Here is a 17256-nt window from a genome sequence, read left to right as displayed (position 1 = left end):
AAATCAGGGAGTGTGATACCTCCAACTTTGTTCTTTTTTCTCAGGATTCCTTTAGCTATTCGGCGTCTTTTGTTGTTCCATATAAATTTTAGGATTCTTTGTTCTATTTCTGTGAAAAATGTTGTTGGAACTTTGATAGGAATTGCATTGAATCTATAGATGGCTTTAGGAAGTATGGACATCTTAACTATGTTAATTCTTCCAATCCAAGAGCACGGAATATCTTTCCATTTCTTTGTGTCTTCTTCAATTTCTTTCAGCAATGTTTTGTAGTTTTCGGTGTACAGATCTTTCACCTCTTTGGTTAAGTTTATTCCTAGGTATTTTATTCTTTTTGTTGCAATTGTAAATGGGATGATATTCTTAATTTCTCTTTCTGCTACTTCATTGTTAGTGTATAGAAATGCAACTGATTTTTGTATGTTGATTTTGTATCCTGCAACTTTACCATATTCGTTTATTACTTCTAAAAGTTTTCTGGTGGATTCTTTAGGGTTTTCTATATATAAAATCATGTCATCTGCGAATAGTGACAGTTTCACTTCTTCCTTTCCAATTTGGATCCCTTTTATTTCTTTCTCTTGCCTGATTGCTCTGGCTAGGACTTCCAGTACTATGTTAAATAGGAGTGGTGATGGTGGGCATCCTTGTCTGGTTCCTGTTCTTAGAGGGATAGCTTTCAGTTTTTCACCGTTGAGGATGACATTAGCTGTGGGTTTGTCATATATGGTCTTTATTATGTTGAGGTACTTTCCTTCTATACCCATTTTATTCAGAGTTTTTATCATAAATGGATGTTGTATCTTGTCAAATGCTTTCTCTGCATCTATTGAGATGATCCTGTGATTTTTATTCTTCATTTTATTAATGTGGTGTATCATGTTGATTGATTTGCAAATGTTAAACCATCCCTGCATACCTGGAATAAATCCCACTTGATCATGGTGTATAATCTTTTTAACGTATTGTTGTATGCGATTTGCTAGTATTTTGTTGAGGATTTTTGCATCAACGTTCATCAGTGATATTGGCCTGTAGTTTTCTTTTTTTTGTGTTGTCCTTGTCTGGTTTTGGTATCAGGGTAATGTTGGCTTCGTAGAATGAGTTAGGGAGCTTCCCCCCCCCCCCCCCCCGCTCAATTTTTTGGAAGAGTTTGAGAAGGATAGGTATTAAGTCTTCTTTGAATGTTTGGTAGAATTCACCAGGGAAGCCATCTGGTCCTGGACTTTTATTTTGGGGGAGGTTTTTGATTACTGTTTCGATCTCCTTACTGGTGATTGGTCTATTCAAATCCTCTACTTCTTCTTGATCCAGTTTTGGAAGGTTGTATGATTCTAAGAATTTATCCATTTCTTCCAGATTGTCGAATTGGTTGGCATATAGCTTTTCATAGTATTCTCTTATAATCTTTTGTATTTCTGAGGTGTCTGTTGTAATTTCTCCTCTTTCATTTCTGATTTTACTTATTTGTGCCTTCTCTCTTTTTTCCTTGGTGAGTCTAGCTGAAGGTTTGTCAATTTTGTTGATCTTTTCAAAGAACCAGCTCTTGGTTTAATTAATGTTTTCTATTGTTTTTTTGGTCTCTATTTCATTTATTTCTCCTCTGATTTTTATGATTTCCCTTCTTCTACTGATTTTGGGCTTTGTTTGTTCTTCTTTTTCCAGTTCCTTTAGGTGCATTGTTAGATTGTTTATTTGAGATTTTTCTTGTTTGTTGAGATAGGCCTGTATCACTATAAACTTCCCTCTTAGAACCGCTTTTGCTGTATCCCATAAATTCTGGCATGTCGTATTTTCATTTCCATTTGTCTCCAGGTATTTTTTGATTTCTTCGTTGACCCAGTCATTGTTCAGTAGCATTTTGTTTAATCTCCACGTATTTGTGGCTTTTCTGATTTTCTTCCTATAGTTGATTTCCAGTTTCATACCGTTGTGGTCAGAAAAGATGCTTGGTATTATTTCAATCTTCTTAAATTTATGGAGACTTGTTTTGTAGCCTAATATGTGATCAATCCTGGAGAATGTTCCATGTGCATTTGAAAAGAACGTGTATTCTTCGGTTTTTGGATGGAACGCTCTGTATATATCTACTAGGTCCATCTGTTCTAGTGTGTCATTTAAGGCCAATGTTTCCTATTTATCTTCTGTTTGGATGATCTATCCATTGGTGTAAGTGGAGTGTTAAAGTTCCCTACTATTATTGTGTTACTATTTCTGTTTTTATGTCTGTTAATAATTGCTTTATATATTTAGGTGCACCCACATTGGGTGCGAAGATATTTACAAGTGTTGTATCCTCTTGTTGGATTGTTCCCTTGATCATTATGTAATGCCCTTCTTTGTCTCTTTTTACAGTTTTTGTTTTAAAGTCTATTTTGTCTGATATGAGTACTGCTGCCCCAGCTTTCTTTTCATTGCCATTTGTGTGGAGTATCTTTTTCCATCCCTTCACTTTCAGTTTGTGAGTGTCTTTAGGTCTGAAGTGTGTCTCTTGTATGCAGCATATATATGGGTCTTGTTTTTTTATCCAATCAGCCACCCTATGCCTTTTAATTGGAGCATATACTCCATTGACGTTTAAAGTAGCTATTGATAAGTATGTACTTACTGCCATTTTTTAACTTTTTTTTTCTCAGTTTTTTAGTAGTCCTGTGTTCCTTTTTTCTTCTATACAGAATTGATGGTCTCTTTAGTTTGACCTGTCTGAAAGCTCTACTCTTTAACTCCCCTCCTCCCTCCTTTTATGTTTTTGATATCATATCTAACCTCTTTTTTGTGCATTTGTATCCATTATGTTCTTTTCATGGAAATAGATAATTTTTCCTGTTTGTGGTCTTCTCTTTTCCCCTTAAATCAGTCCCTTTAACATTTCTTGTAGCACTGGTTTCTTGGTGACAAACTCGTTTAATTTTTGCTTATCTGGGAAATTTTTGATCTCTCCTTCCATTTTGAATGATAACCTTGCTGGGTAGAGTATTCTTGGCTGTAAGTTTTTTCCTTTTAGCACTTTAAATATATCGTGCCATTCTCTTTTAGCCTGTAAGGTTTCTGCTGAGAAGTCAGCTGATAGCCTTATGGGGTTTCCTTTGTATGTAACTTGACTTTCTCTTGAGGCTCTTAGGATTCTCTCTTTATCTCTAATTCTGGACATTTTGATTATATGTGTCTTGGTGAGGGCCTCTTTGGGTTTATCTTGTTTGGGGCTCTCTGTGCTTCCTGTACCTGGATGTCTGTTTCCTTCCTTAGGTTAGGGAAGTTTTCATCTATTATTTCTTGAAATAGATTCTCTGCCCCTTTGTCTCGCTCTTCTCCTTCCGGGACACCTATAACACAGATGTTAGTGTGGTTGATGTTGTCCCAGAGGTCCCTTAGACTGTCCTCACTCTTTTTAATTCTTTTCTCTTTTACCTGTTCAGCTTGGGTAATTTCTTCTAGTCTTTCGTCCAGCTCGCAGATCCGTTCTTCTGTATCCTCTACTCTGCTTTTGAGTCCCTCTAGTGAATTTTTCATTTCCAGTATTGTATTCTTCATTTCTGATTTGTTCTTTTTTATATCTTCCATTTCTTTGTTGACATTCTCACTGAGTTCATCTATTCTTCTCCCCAGATCAGTGAGCATCCTTAACACTCTTAGTTTGAACTCTCTGTCAGGTAGGTTGCTCATTTGTGTTTCACTTAGTTCCTTTTCTGGGGTTTTGTCCTGTTCCCTTACTTGGAATGTATTCCTTTGCCTCCTCATTTTGCCTCTTTCCCTGTGCTTGTGTGTACGTATTAGGTAGGTCAGCTATGTCTCCTGCTCTTGGATAGGTGACCTTATGTAAGTGATGGCTTAGGAGGCCTGCCGTGTGCTTCCCTCAGTTCTCAATGTTCCAGGGGTGACCCCTATGTGGGCTACGTGTGTCCTTCTGTTGTGGCCTGTTTGCTCTCCCTGTAGGCGCCCAGGGAGGCCGAGTTATGCTCCCGGCCAGCTGTTGTAATGCTCAGCTGCTTGTAGTTGTTGTGGGCCCTTCAGTCTCTTTATCGGGTGTGGAGAGCCCCAGCACAGTTGGCTGCAAGTTCTAATACCACATTTCTGTTGCAGTATTTCTTTTAAGTGAGTAGGCCCCCAGCGTGGCAGGTTGTTAGGCTCAGTGCCTTACAATTGCTATAAGCCTCCAGCCTTTAGGTCTCTTGTCAGCTCTCTGAGGATTGCAGCTGTCTGGGGCTGGCCTCAGGCACAGGAGCACCCAATTGTTTCAGGCTTTGGAAGGTGGGGCAAACCCCCTATGTGGGTCTTTGAGAAGCACAAGTCTTCTGCAGCTGACAAGCCCTGCCGCACACAGGTCCACACACACAGTCAACACAGTCCTGCCCCGTGTGCGTGCCCCGACCTCCCGAAGCAGACCCAGTCTCTCCACGGCGGGAGCCCCACACACTCCATCACTGCCCCACACTCTCCACCTGCTCCTTGTGCATGTCCTGTCCCGCTGAAGTTGGCTCAGTTGCCAGGCAGCAGAGAATCCAGTCACCAATCTCCAGGCCCACAAGTTGCCTGAGGGCTTGTTGTTGGGTGGGTCCAGTCTCTAGGGTGGGCTGCCTGCCCTGGCTGAGCTGGATTAAATGGGTGCTCTAGCGGGTGGGGCAGACCTGGGCTAGCAGGCCTCAGGGAGAACTCCAATGGCGTCTGTGTCAGCACACCCACAGTGGGCCACAACAATGGCCGCTGCCAATGTCCCAGTCCCTGGAGAGGTCTCACCCCTCACCGAGATGCACTCAGGGCCTATTAGGTGAGTCTCTTTTCACCAAAGCACTGTGCACCTTTCTTTCTGGTGATTTTAGGTTGCTTTCTGAAACAGGTGAGTTTGCGCGTGGGCCCTTTAAGAGCGAGTTTTAATTTCTTTGTGAACCAGGTTTTCTGGGGGTACTCCCCAATGTTTTAGTAGCAGGCAAAGTCAGATATTATGCCACTCATCTCGATTGTGCTGTGTCCACAAAATGCTGCCAGCGGGGGTGCTCCCCGGCTCAGGGCCCCGCGCCTCCAGGGAGGGCTGCGTACCTGTGTGCTGTTCCCTGGGCGGCCGTGAGGCGCTGCGGCTTGTGAAGGCGGCGTTTTTCCTCTCCAGAAGGAAGTTTCTGCTTCTTCCACCTCAATTAGGATTGTCTGTTGTTGCAGGAGTTCCTCTAATCCAGTTTTCAGTTCTGTCTCAGGGGTAATTTTTCCACGAGTAGTTGTAAATTGGCTGTGTCCACAGGAGGAGGTGAGTTCAGAGTCTGCCTGCACCGCCATCTTCAAGAGCTGTCCCTCTAATTGTATTTATTGTGACTTTTTTTTTTTTTTTTTTTTACTGAGGAAGATTAGCCATGAGCCAACATCTGTTGCCAATCTTCCTTGTTTTTTGCTTGAGGAAGATTAGCCCTCAGCTAACATCTGTGCCAGTTTTCCTCTTCTTTGTATGTGGGTCACCGCCACAACGTGGTCTAGGTCCACACCCCTGACTGGAATCTGGGCCGCCAAAGAGGAATGCGCCGAACCCAACCACTGCACCATGGGGCCAGCCCCATATTGTGACTTTTTTCATTCAAAAACTTTAAATTTTTGTTTCATCAAGTATGTCTTATCATTTTGAATTTCTATCTTTAATATGTTTGTCAAGTCCCAGAGATTTTTATATGAACATTCACTTGTTTGGTACTTTTATGGGTTTTTTTGTTTTTTCTCCTTTCACTTGTACAGTTCTGCATTCCTTCATAAATTTATTCAACACAATACTTATTAAATACCTACTGTGTGTCAGATACTGGATCTAAAGTGGTGAACAGAGCACTTCTAGTGTGGGAGACAGTAAAGAATTGCATATTAAGTGCTTTGCATATTAAATGCTAAGTGCTTACGAAGGTAAAGAATGGAACTATGTGAGGAAAATTGGAGATGAGGAAGAAACTTTAGGGTGGGAGTAGGTGATCCCATTAAAGTAGGGTCACCCTACCCTACCATGCTGATTGTTAGTCAGTAGTCTCACCAACATCTATTGAATTATCTCTCCCACGGACTTAAGCTACTGCCTCCATTGTTTAATACATTCTTATATACACTAGTGTTAATTTCTGAACTGCTGTTTGCTCCATTGATCAAAGTATTAGCAGGCCACTGCAAAACTGGTTTTTTGTTTTTTTTTTTTTTTGGTGAGGAAGATCAGCCCTGAGCTAACATCCATGCTAATCCTCCTCTTTTTGCTGAGGAATACCGGCTCTGAGCTAACATCTATTGCCAATCCTCCTCCTTTTTTTCCCTTTTTCTCCCCAAGGCCCCAGTAGATAGTTGTATGTCATAGTTGCACATCCTTCTAGTTGCTGTATGTGGGACGCGGCCTCAGCATGGCCGGAGAAGCAGTGCGTCGGTGTGTGCCTGGGATCCGAACACTGGCTGCCAGTAGCGGAGCGCGCGCACTTAACCGCTAAGCCACGGGGCTGGCCCCAAAACTGTTTTAATTATTGGATTACTATGTGTTAATATCTCTTAGGCCATGTGTTTCTTGATTATTTTCACAGTTTGTTTTGCCGTTATTAACATTGGTTCTGGCAGAATAAAAGTGTTCTCAAATTACAGAAAGCAAAAAATCCTGGTTTTTGATTGGAATTATGTTACGTTTTCAGTATAATTGGGGAAAATAAACATACTTAAAGTGTTACATCTTCTGATGAAGGAGGCATTTTTTCCCTTTTTATTCATTTTTATCAGCTTTATTGAGGTATAAGAACTGCCTATATGTAAAGTATACAGTTTGATACATTTTGACCTGTATATACACCTGTGAAATCATCAAGGCAATCAAGGTAATGAACACATCTATCACACTCAAAGTTTTCTCATGTATCTTTCTAATCTCTCCTTCTCACTAGGTCCTTAGGCAAATACTGTTTATATACTTTGTTTCTATAGATTAGTTTGGATTTTCTAGAATTTTATATGAATGGAATCATGAAATATGTGCCTCCTTTGTCTAGCTTATTTTATTTAGCATGCTCATTTTGAGATTCATCCATGTTGCTACATGTAGCAGTAGTTCATTTTTATTGCCAAGTAGCATTCTATTGTATAGATATACCGCAGTTTAGCAATTCACTTGTTGATGGGTTGTTTCTGGTTCTGGGCTATTGCAAATAAAGCTACTGTAAACATTCATGTCCAAGTCTTTGTGTGGACTGATGTTTTCATTGATCTTGGGCAAATACCTAGGAGTGGAATCCCTGGTCACATGGCTATGTGTATGCTTAATTAAGAAATTACCAAACTATTTTCTAAAATGTTTGTACCATTTTATATTCCCACTAGCAGTATATGAGAGTTCCAGTTGCTCCACATTCTCAGCAACATTTGATATAGTCTTTTTAATTTTAGACATTTTAGTGGTATATAGTGGTACCCCAGTGTGGATTTAATTTGCATTTCCCTTATGAATAATTATATTGAGCATCTTTTTGTGTGTTTATTCACCATCTGTCTATCTTGGATAAAGTGACTAAACTTCTGCCCATTTTTAACTTGAGTTGTTCGTTTTCATATTATTGAGTTTTGATAGTTCTTTATATATTCTAGATGCAAGTCTGTTATCAGATATGTGATTTGCAGATATTTTCTGCCATTTTATCTTTTCAGTCTCTTAATAGTGTCTTCCAAAGAGCAGAAGTTCTTAATTTAGATGAAGGCTAATTTATCAAGGTTTTCTTTGATGGATTGTGCTTTTGGTATTAAGAAATTTTTTCCTTACCCAAGGTCACAAAGATTTTCTCTATACTTTCCTTAGGTGTTTTATGTTTTAATTTTACATTTAGGTCTATTATCCATATCAAGTTAGTTTTTGTATATGGTGCAAGGTAAGAATCAAGGTGTGTTTTGGTTTCTTTTTTTTTTGGCATATGGCCATGCAGTTGTTCCACCCCACTTGTTAAAAAGACTGTTTTTTCCTCATTGAGTTGCCTTCGCACGTTTTTCAAAAATCACTTCGCCATACATGTGTGGATTTATCTCTGGACTCCATTCTGTTCTGTTGATTTGTCTATATTTATGTCAATACTGCACTGTCTGGAAATCAGGGTAATGTGTGTCTTTCAACTTTGTTCTTTTTCAAAATTATTTTGGCTATTATAGATCTTTTGCTTTTCATTACGAATTTTAGAATTGGCTTGTCAAGTAGAAAAAAACCTTCTGGGATTTTGATTTGTATTGTGTTGCATCTATAGATAAGTTAAGGGTGACTTAACAATGTTGAGTCTTCTGATCCATTAACATGATATATCTCTATTTAGTTAATGAGATCTCAGTAATGTTTTATAATTTTCAGTATATGGGTCTTGTATGCCTTATGTCAAATTTATCCCTAAGTATTTCATACTTTTGATGTGGTATTTTTTAAAAAAATTCTGGTTTTTGCTAGTATATAGAAATATAGTTGATTTTTATATATTGCTCTCATATCTTGAAACCTTACTAAACTCAGTTTGTAGTCTTAGTAGCTTTATTATCGATTACACTGGATATTCCATATAGACAGTAATGTTGTTTATAAATAGAGACGTTTTTACTTCTTCCTTTCTAATCTGGACGCCTTTTATTTTTTATCCTGCCGTCTGGCACTGCCTAGTCTGTTAACATAAACATTGATTGACTTTCAAATATTAAATTAATCTTGTATTCTGGGGATAAACTCTACTTGTTCATGATTTGTTACCCTTTTTATTTATTGTTGGGTTTGTTTTTGCTAAATGCATAAGGGATATTGGTCTGTTGTTTTCTTGTAATGTCTTTGTCTGGTTTTAGTATCAGTAATGCTGGCCTTACACAATGAGTTGGGAAGTGATGATATTATAGCTCCTCAAATATTTGGTAGAATTCTCTAGTGAAGACATTTGAGCCTGGAGTTTTCTTTGTGGTAAAGTTTTTAACTATAAATTCAATTTCTTTAATAGACATAGGGTTCCTTAGGTTATCTGTTTCTTTTTGAGTGAGCTTAAGTCTGACTAGAGGTTTGTCAATTTTATTGATCTTAAGAGTACCAGCTTTTTGGTTTCATTGATTTTTCTCTTTTTTTTCTATTTCATTTATTTTTCTGTTCTTTGTTACTTCCCTTTTCTTGTCTACTTTCACTGTAATTTGCTCTTCTTTTTATAGTTTCATTTAGATAGAAGCTGAGGTTATTGATTTGAGTCTTTTTCTAATATAGGAAGACTACTATAAATTTTCATCTAAATACTGCTTTAGCTACATTCCACAAATTTTATTATATTTTCATTCAGTTCAGAGTACTTTCTAATTTCTGTTTTTATGTTTTCTTTGTCTTGGGTTATTTTGTTTAGTTTTCAAATATTTGAGGATTTTCCAGATTTTTTTTCATGATGATTTTAAGTTTAATTTCATTTTGGTTATAGAACATAATTGTATGCTCTAAGTTATTTTAAATTTATTAAGATTTCTTTTATGTCCCCATTCTTCCCTCCTTTCCCCATCCCTATGATCCTTTTTTCTTGCTAAGCTTATAAATTATTTTTTGTGTAATAACTTTTATATTTGCTTATGTTTGTTTTATGTGTTGTGTTAGAGGTTGTTATTTATTGCCAATCCCAGCTAGGAGGCTTCAGGTCTCTTTTTCTGTTTAGCCACTGATTTTTTAGATGATAGTCACTAAGTATCTTTGTTGTTGCCCATTATAGAACTAAAACCTAGGCTGAAAGGGGTATAATAGTTGTTGTAAAGTGTGAAGTATTGAAATACCAAAACAAACAAACAAACAAGTCAGGTAGCATTACTTTTGTCTCAGAGGTAATGTGTATTATTTTGTTATTTCACCTTTGAACAAAGCCATTGACTACATTTCTGTACTTCTTAATTGTTTTATAGGCTTTTTATGGAAATTCTAAATGACTGTTCTGATGTGGATGAGATCAAATTCCAAGAAGATGGTTCTTGGTGTCCAATGAGACCGAAGAAAGAAGCTATGAAAGTATCCAGCCAACCGTGTACAAAAATAGAAAGTATGTGCAGAGTGGCAGCAGAAAGCATAGCAATGAGACTCATGCAACATTGTCTTTCTCATTAACCTTGGCGGCTAGAACTACATTTAGATCTCAGTTTGCCAGGTTTATCTTTTGATCATCTGTTACATATGTAATTTCCCCCAACTGATTTTTATTCTTTCCGTAAGAAATGTGCTAAAGTTTACATTATCTTATAATCAGCCTTTTCATAGTATATTTTTCATAGTAAAGTAAATGAAACAATCACCTAGGATTGTTTTAATGTATAGTATTTGCTACAAAATGAAACGTTATAAATGACATTTCTATGGACAGTTTTTCAGAATTGTTTTTGGAGTACCTGTACTTGGGACCCCCAGGTGGAGGTGTGGCTAGAAAGACTGTATCATCTGTTAATGGGAGGGGGTGTGTGTGTGTCACACATTAGTTGCTAAGAAAACTGCACGAATTGTTTCCATTCTTTGTGGGAAGGAATTTGACCATTGCTTTGGTTATCTGGGATGTACACTCAGCCTTCAACTTCTTGCACCTGTCCCCACTGAGTGGGGACACTAAGGGCAGTTTGAATAATTGAAACCCTTAGGTGTGAACTTGAGGTTTCTTTTTATCTGACATAGTCCACTCACTGCATTTGCGTTTTGTGCTGACTATATTTGATACTCTAATAATGTAATGAATAGTAAGTGTTCAGAGTAAGAAGAGAGGAGAAGATAAAGGATTTATGTCAATATTAATCGTTCTCCTGTGATTGTTACTGAACCTACGGGTGGAATGATTTAAGATTTCCCTCAACTTTGAGAAAAATAGTGATTTAGTTTATTAGTTGCTGCTGCTTTTCCATTATCAACTAGCATTCATTTTTTGCTAAATAGATTACAGGGCGTAATATACTTTCTATGAAATGGTGAGTTAACATATGATGTAGGAGACTATAGTGGGCAGAAAGGAGAACGTAGGTGATGAGTAGGTAATTGATAAAAGCTTTAAATGTCTAAATAACTTAAATGAGAAGTTTAGGGTTTTTTCAGCTTATCAAGGTGAAAATTTTTATCAAGTTCTGGCTTATGGTGAAGAGCCTATACTTTCTTTGATGCGAACATGATTACTGTGCTAGAATGGAAGTATCTGATTCTGACTTAACACTGCCATACATCTGTGAGAACACACAGCCAGCGAAGCCACATACTCTTGTCCATGGAGGGAGACCAGCCCCCTAACTCCAGATGTTTGTCTGTAAAATGACTGCTTACCTGGGGAGACAGCGTGAGCAGCAGGATCTGCGCAAGTCCATTGGCTGTACTGGGGAGATGACTAAGAGCATGCTGTCTGAAGGAAGCTTTTGACTCTCTGTCAAGGCGTAGAGCTCACCCCGCCTTCCCAGGTAAGCAGTCATTTTACAGACAGATGCCTGGAGTTAGGGAGTTGGTCTTTGTCCATAGGATGGAGTATGTGGCTTTACTGGCTGTGTATTCTCCCAGACATGCTGCTCAGTTAACGCTCTTCTGGCTTGAGTTTATTTATGTTACACCTTTGATTTTTTTATTTTCCTTGTGTTCCTTACGTGCAGGTTCAAGTGTCCTCAGTAAGCCTTGTTCTGTGACTGTAGCCAGTGAGGCAAGCAAGAAGAAAGTGGATGTTATTGACCTAACAATAGAAAGCTCTTCTGATGAAGAGGAAGACCCTCCTGCCAAAAGGAAATGCATCTTTATGTCAGAAACACAAAGCAGCCCAACCAAAGGGTTTGTTAATTTATAGTTCCCTATTGTTTATTACACTTGTAACTAACTGTTCTTGGGATAGGTTTGTAAGTGTCTATTTGAGAGTTGTGTAACTATAGAAGGCTATTTTAATTTGCCTTTGTTCAGTTGAAGTATTTTCAGGTGAGCACAGTGTTATAGGAAAGCAAATTTTGATAAAGACAATATTCCCATCTTTGGGAAGTGAAAGTTGAGATCTTCTCATGTCTAAGTATTTATTTCATATTTGATACTTTTTGTCATTTTCTTGAATCAATTTGTAAGGAGGAAATTTGGCATCACGGACCAATATGAGGAAGCCTGGTGTAATGGAGTATGGAATTGGGAATCCAACAAGTGTGGATTCCAATTTTGACACCATTGCTTACTCATTCTGTGATCTTGGATGAAATACTTCACTTGTTTGAACCTCCTTTTTCTGTTCTGTAAAATGGAGTTAAATAATGCCTACCTCATAAGATTATTTTCAGGTTTCAATAAGATAATGAAAAGAGCTTAGCTTCAGTGTCAGGCACATGTTAGTTTCTCAATAAAAATTGATTGCCTTCCCCTCTCCCTTTCTCCAGGGCAAAATATGGGCAATTCAGTGCATTCTAGCATGTATTCTTTATGATTCATCTAGCAGAGCCATTGCTGACCTATAGTAAATGACAAGTTTGAGTATTTAGCAATAGGTGCTTCTTGAAGATTTCAGAACCTGCAAGAAAGTAGCAGAGGGTTCTCTTGACATTCTATGAAGACATTCTTTGAAAATTGCGTGTGCCAGTCTTGATTTTTTGGCTTCTCAGTGCACTTATTTATTCTAATGGTTTTATTGGGGTCTAATTTACATACCATAAAATTCTCCCATCTTAAGTATTCAGTTGCACAATTCAGTGATTTTAGTAAATTCATCGTCACAATTCAGTTGTAGAATATTTCCAACACCCAATAAACTTCTCTCATGTTCATTTGCAGTTAATCCCCATTCACACCCCAGATCTAGGCAACCATTGATCTTCTTTTCATCTCTATAAATTTGCATGTTCTAGACATTTTATATAAATGGAATTATACTCTCAGTGCACTTTTGTAACATTCTTTTTTTATAGTTTCTTTTGAAACCAGGAGAATTAAACCTTTTGTGTTGCCTTCTTCACTTGTTAAAATATTTATATTTCCAGATATGATTTACTCATGATAGTAAGGGTGTACATTTTCGTTTTCCCATTTAACCAGAATGAGGTTGTTTTTTTTTGTTGGAACAGAAAGTGAGAAAAGTATTTCAAGTGGTTTTTTTCTGGAATGCTGATCATTTATTGCTCCTTTCAGACACTTTATTTGGCACTTCTAGAATTTAAATGATAAAAAATGAAAATATAATTTTGAAATGTTTACTAGAGTGGAGAATCATGGGAATGAATACTTATGTGTGGTATTTCCAGATTTTACTCTCTCGTAATATCCTTTAGAATATGCTTGAAAAACATGGGTTGCACAGTATTATAGTTAGATGAAGTAATGCCAGGTTGAGGAGTCATGCGTAATGATGCTGACTTTTGAATTGATGTGGTCTTGGAGGATATCTGTTGTGGCATGTCATAAGGATCTACCCTCTTATCTGTACTTGAGCACATTTTTATTAGTACTTGATGAGGACACAAAACTGGAAGAATGGCATGTACATTGGTGACAGAATCTGAAATGGCTTCAGTATGCAGAGGAATAAGGATAGTTCACACCCATGGTCAGCTACCATGGAGATAGATGTAAGACTCCTCATCTAGGTTAAAAAGAAAACAAAAGCTAACATTGTAAGTGTAAGGTGGAAATTTGTGACTAAACTAGCAACATATGAAAATTTTGGTTTAAAAAGTTAGCTACACAGCTCATTCTGTGAAATCAGCATAACTCTTAATACCCGAAGTAGATTTACACATTAACAGTCATACAGAAAAACTGTTATGAAATAGTCTGACACAGGAAGATAGATGAAAATTCTGAATTCAATCTTAGGAAATCATTTAATGATATATTAAAATGGCATCCATTACCACTAAGTAGGGTTTATCCAGGAATGCTTTATTATTAGGAAATACATTGATAAAATGGATCCTGTCATAAGGAAGACTATAGAGTCATCTTAATAGATGCTGGAAAGGCATTCAGTAAATTAACAGCCATTCCTGATAGAAACTCTTTGAAATGAACTTAATGGTTTGAAGAGTTTACCACTTAAGCTGATTTGTTCTTAGGCTCCATTAGTAAAAGAAGCATAGTGTCCAGGAAACATAACATGCCAGTTTTGTTCCATTCTGGGCTAGATGACTTTCACTTATACCATTTTAGTTCGTGCTGATCATCAAGAAGGGTATAAACAAATGAGTGCAGCCAGAGAGGATAACAGGATGGTGAAGAGTGGAAACTGTAGCATGATGGATGCATGGTCTCAGGACAGAAGCTGTGAAGGCAGGAGAAGAGAATATGTGGTAGCTATCTTGTAGTTCTTAAAAGGGAGTCATTGATTAACTGCATTAAGTTTATTCTTGGTTGTAACATTTGGCAGACCTTAGTCCAAAGAAGGAAAGATACATGGAAAAACGTTCCATTTGAGCTTTCTGAACACTAAGAAAGTTGATGTTTTGTGTTGAAGTCACACTTTCTGTGTTAAGGTAGATCACACTTTCTGTGTTAAGGTAGAGTGGGTGACACCTGTCACAGTATCATAGTGGAGACTCATGCTATGGTTATGTCATCTCTGTGAGCTCTTCCAACTCTTACACTTTTGTGGTTTTGTTCCTGGTCATCCTTTTCATATCTTCTCTTGTGGCTCAGCATCTAGAATTTTTTATGGTTTTTCTCTGCCGTGTAAGTTTATCATAGGACTTCTTGGTCAGCGATAGTAAGCAAGTGAGAAATAATAGAGAATGAGAAACCAGGAAAACTACTTTAAGTAACAGTCCAGAAATTATGTGAGCAGTAATTTTTTGAGAGGTATTTTTTAGTAAAAATTATTCTTATAAACAATTTTACAAAGCACCAAGAAGTAAAAAACATTCTGCCTGGAGATAACCACTATTAACATTTTGATGGTAATCTTTCTAGCCCCTTTCCTTGCATACCTACTGTAGTCTTTAAGTGCAGTCATATAGTACCTATCAGAAGAAACTGGCATCTTAATCTAAGATACTTTTCTACATTGAAAGATAATTGTAAATATCATGCCCCTATTCCATTCACTGGAAATTGAAGGACTGCTTTGTCATTAATAAGGAGGTATTCTAAAGACGAGAAACAAAGAATAGAGAAAAATATGTATTTCTCTGGATTAAGAATCGTTAGGAAATGGTAGCAAAATTGAATCTTTTTTAAAAATACTTTTATCATCACAGTGGGAGCACACAGTGAATTTCAGGTTTATGGATAAAAGTTCAAGTTATTGAATTGTTAACTCATTTCCAGACATCTAAGTCTGAGTCAAGTATGATGAATTCAGTGATCCAGTACACAGTCTAGAATTCTGTACTTGCTGTCTAGCAGCATTCTAGCAATTTACTTTTATGCTGTGATATTATGGGTAAAGCTATAAAAATTTAAAATATATATGTACACATGCATATTGTATACATCTGCCTGTGTATTTGCCAATGCTGTGGGGAGGCAGTAACAAATGTTAAAAGCTGTAAAAAAATTTTTATTATGTTATGCCATCACATTTTTATAGCCACAGTTCCATCAGATGTAGCTATTTACATTTCTCCGTGGTCCCTGCTATTCTGTATCTATAAATACGTCTGTTTTTTGCATAGGCATTAGATTCGTTTTACCTTTCTCAGTGTGGCCCTTGTGAAGATTCTGGTTAAAACAAAAATCTGCTACCAATGCATAGTTTGATAATCCTAACAAATGACTATTTTCACTCATTCTATGTAAAGTTGAATTTCTGTTAATGGTTGTGAAGTTCAGGTAATAGGAATTAACCTACCCCAAATAGTTTAGTTTTTCACATGTTTGCTGAGGTTTTAGATATTGATTTAATAATTTGTATCCTCATTGGATTTTAACATTTTCACATGTAGTGACAGTCAACATTTTGTATTGGAGAAACAAGGAATAGTTATTTAATAATAACTAGTCATGTTATGAGAACAGAACATATGCAATAATTGGATGTTACTATGATGACAGACAGTCATCCTAGTACATTGGGACATTGACCTGACAGATGTAAAGAAAGGGGCCAGGGGAGGAAAGTGAGTTTTGTTGTTGTTGTTGTTTCCTATAAATCTGATTCAAGTTGAAGGGTCAAATCAGGATCAAGACGAAAGAAAATCTCCTTTGAGATATCAAAGGAGAGAAGGGGGAGCAGGAGGAAGGCAGACATTGTTTTTTTGCTTGTAAACCTGGAAATTTTTCTTTTAGTTTTTTTGGTGTCAGAAGGAAAATGATAGATTAAATGTACTTTTAAGTATAAATTTTTAAAAATAAATGAAATCATGTGTGTGTATATATATTGTGTGTATATATGTATGTCTTCAGAAGCTTGCCTCTTAGATTTTTAGGAAATATGATTAAGATGTTAATACTGTGAGGAAGCAAAAAAAGAAAAAAAAACAGCCACTTTTTTAACCCCCTCCTCTGCACTAACATATCAATCTCTTTCTCCTTCTTACTTCCTGTGCCCCCTTTGCTGATTTCTGATGTGCATTCTTGTGTGGGAAGTAGGATCATGTGTAATATGAAAACACTTCTGGTGATTTCCTATTCTTCTACTTTCATCCCTGTAGAGGACCACTGTTTTCAAACCTCCAGAAAAAGATATGCTTTAATACAATATAACTTATTTGATCTCATCCCAAGTTTTCTCTTTTCCCTTCCAGAATCTGCCTTTTCTAATGTTGCTCACCTCCTGCTTCTGGTTTTAGGTCTCCAGGTAACATGGAAGGCCAAGAAAACTCCTGATTCTAAGCTAGACAGTTCGGTCTGTGGAAGATGACTTCCTTCCCTCTTCGTCTACCTCTGGAAAATGTGTTTTGAAATACCAGGCTTATGTTATTGTCTCAAGCATGTTATATTTCCTGTGCCTCCTGAATGGTTCAGTTTTTAAGATTTCTGAACTCTCTGACCTATGTTATTCATTTTTCTGAGACTAACACGGTTGACAACATAGCCATATATGTACTCTCAAGAGGGCTTCGTTTTCCACATTTCTGGTGACGTCCATATTTTTGACAAATAGTACAGAATAATGGCTAGACCGGATCCTCATGTCATAATGCAAACTAGTTTTAGAAGAACTCCGGTGTCTAATAAGCTGTGATTATTTAAGTGGTTTGAGATTTAAATTGAGGTTCTGAAACAGTTTGTCAGTTGTATAGAGTATGAAGAGTGTCATGCAACTATGTCATCATTTCTTATTACTAGTATTTAATAATCTGAGCAATAAGAGGACATGTTTCAACCAAGGGAAAGAACATCTAGAAGTCCTAGTTGTCATCTCAGTCTCGCTT

The 17256-nt window shown here is 37.1% G+C and overlaps 1 protein-coding gene across 8 annotated transcripts in view; it reads left to right on the top strand.

Annotated features, from left to right (window-relative positions):
- PIAS2 (protein inhibitor of activated STAT 2) overlaps positions 1 to 17256 on the top strand; it is a 98817-nt gene that overhangs the window by 67754 nt on the left and 13807 nt on the right. For all 8 annotated transcript variants that reach the window (XR_009222450.1, XM_058557050.1, XM_058557046.1 and 5 more), the window contains 2 exons: positions 9874 to 10007; positions 11578 to 11749. Coding sequence is in view for 7 of the 8 variants with exons in the window: in XM_058557050.1 (XP_058413033.1) it covers positions 9874 to 10007; positions 11578 to 11749 (306 nt within the window). In the remaining variant the exon portion in view is untranslated. The remainder of the gene's footprint in view (positions 1 to 9873; positions 10008 to 11577; positions 11750 to 17256) is intronic.

Source organism: Diceros bicornis, chromosome 16 (genome assembly GCF_020826845.1).
Source record: "Diceros bicornis minor isolate mBicDic1 chromosome 16, mDicBic1.mat.cur, whole genome shotgun sequence".
Classification (NCBI taxonomy): Eukaryota; Metazoa; Chordata; class Mammalia; order Perissodactyla; family Rhinocerotidae; genus Diceros; species Diceros bicornis.
The sequence above is the reverse complement of the archived record's forward strand: the minus strand, read 5'-3'. Positions and strand labels throughout refer to the sequence as shown.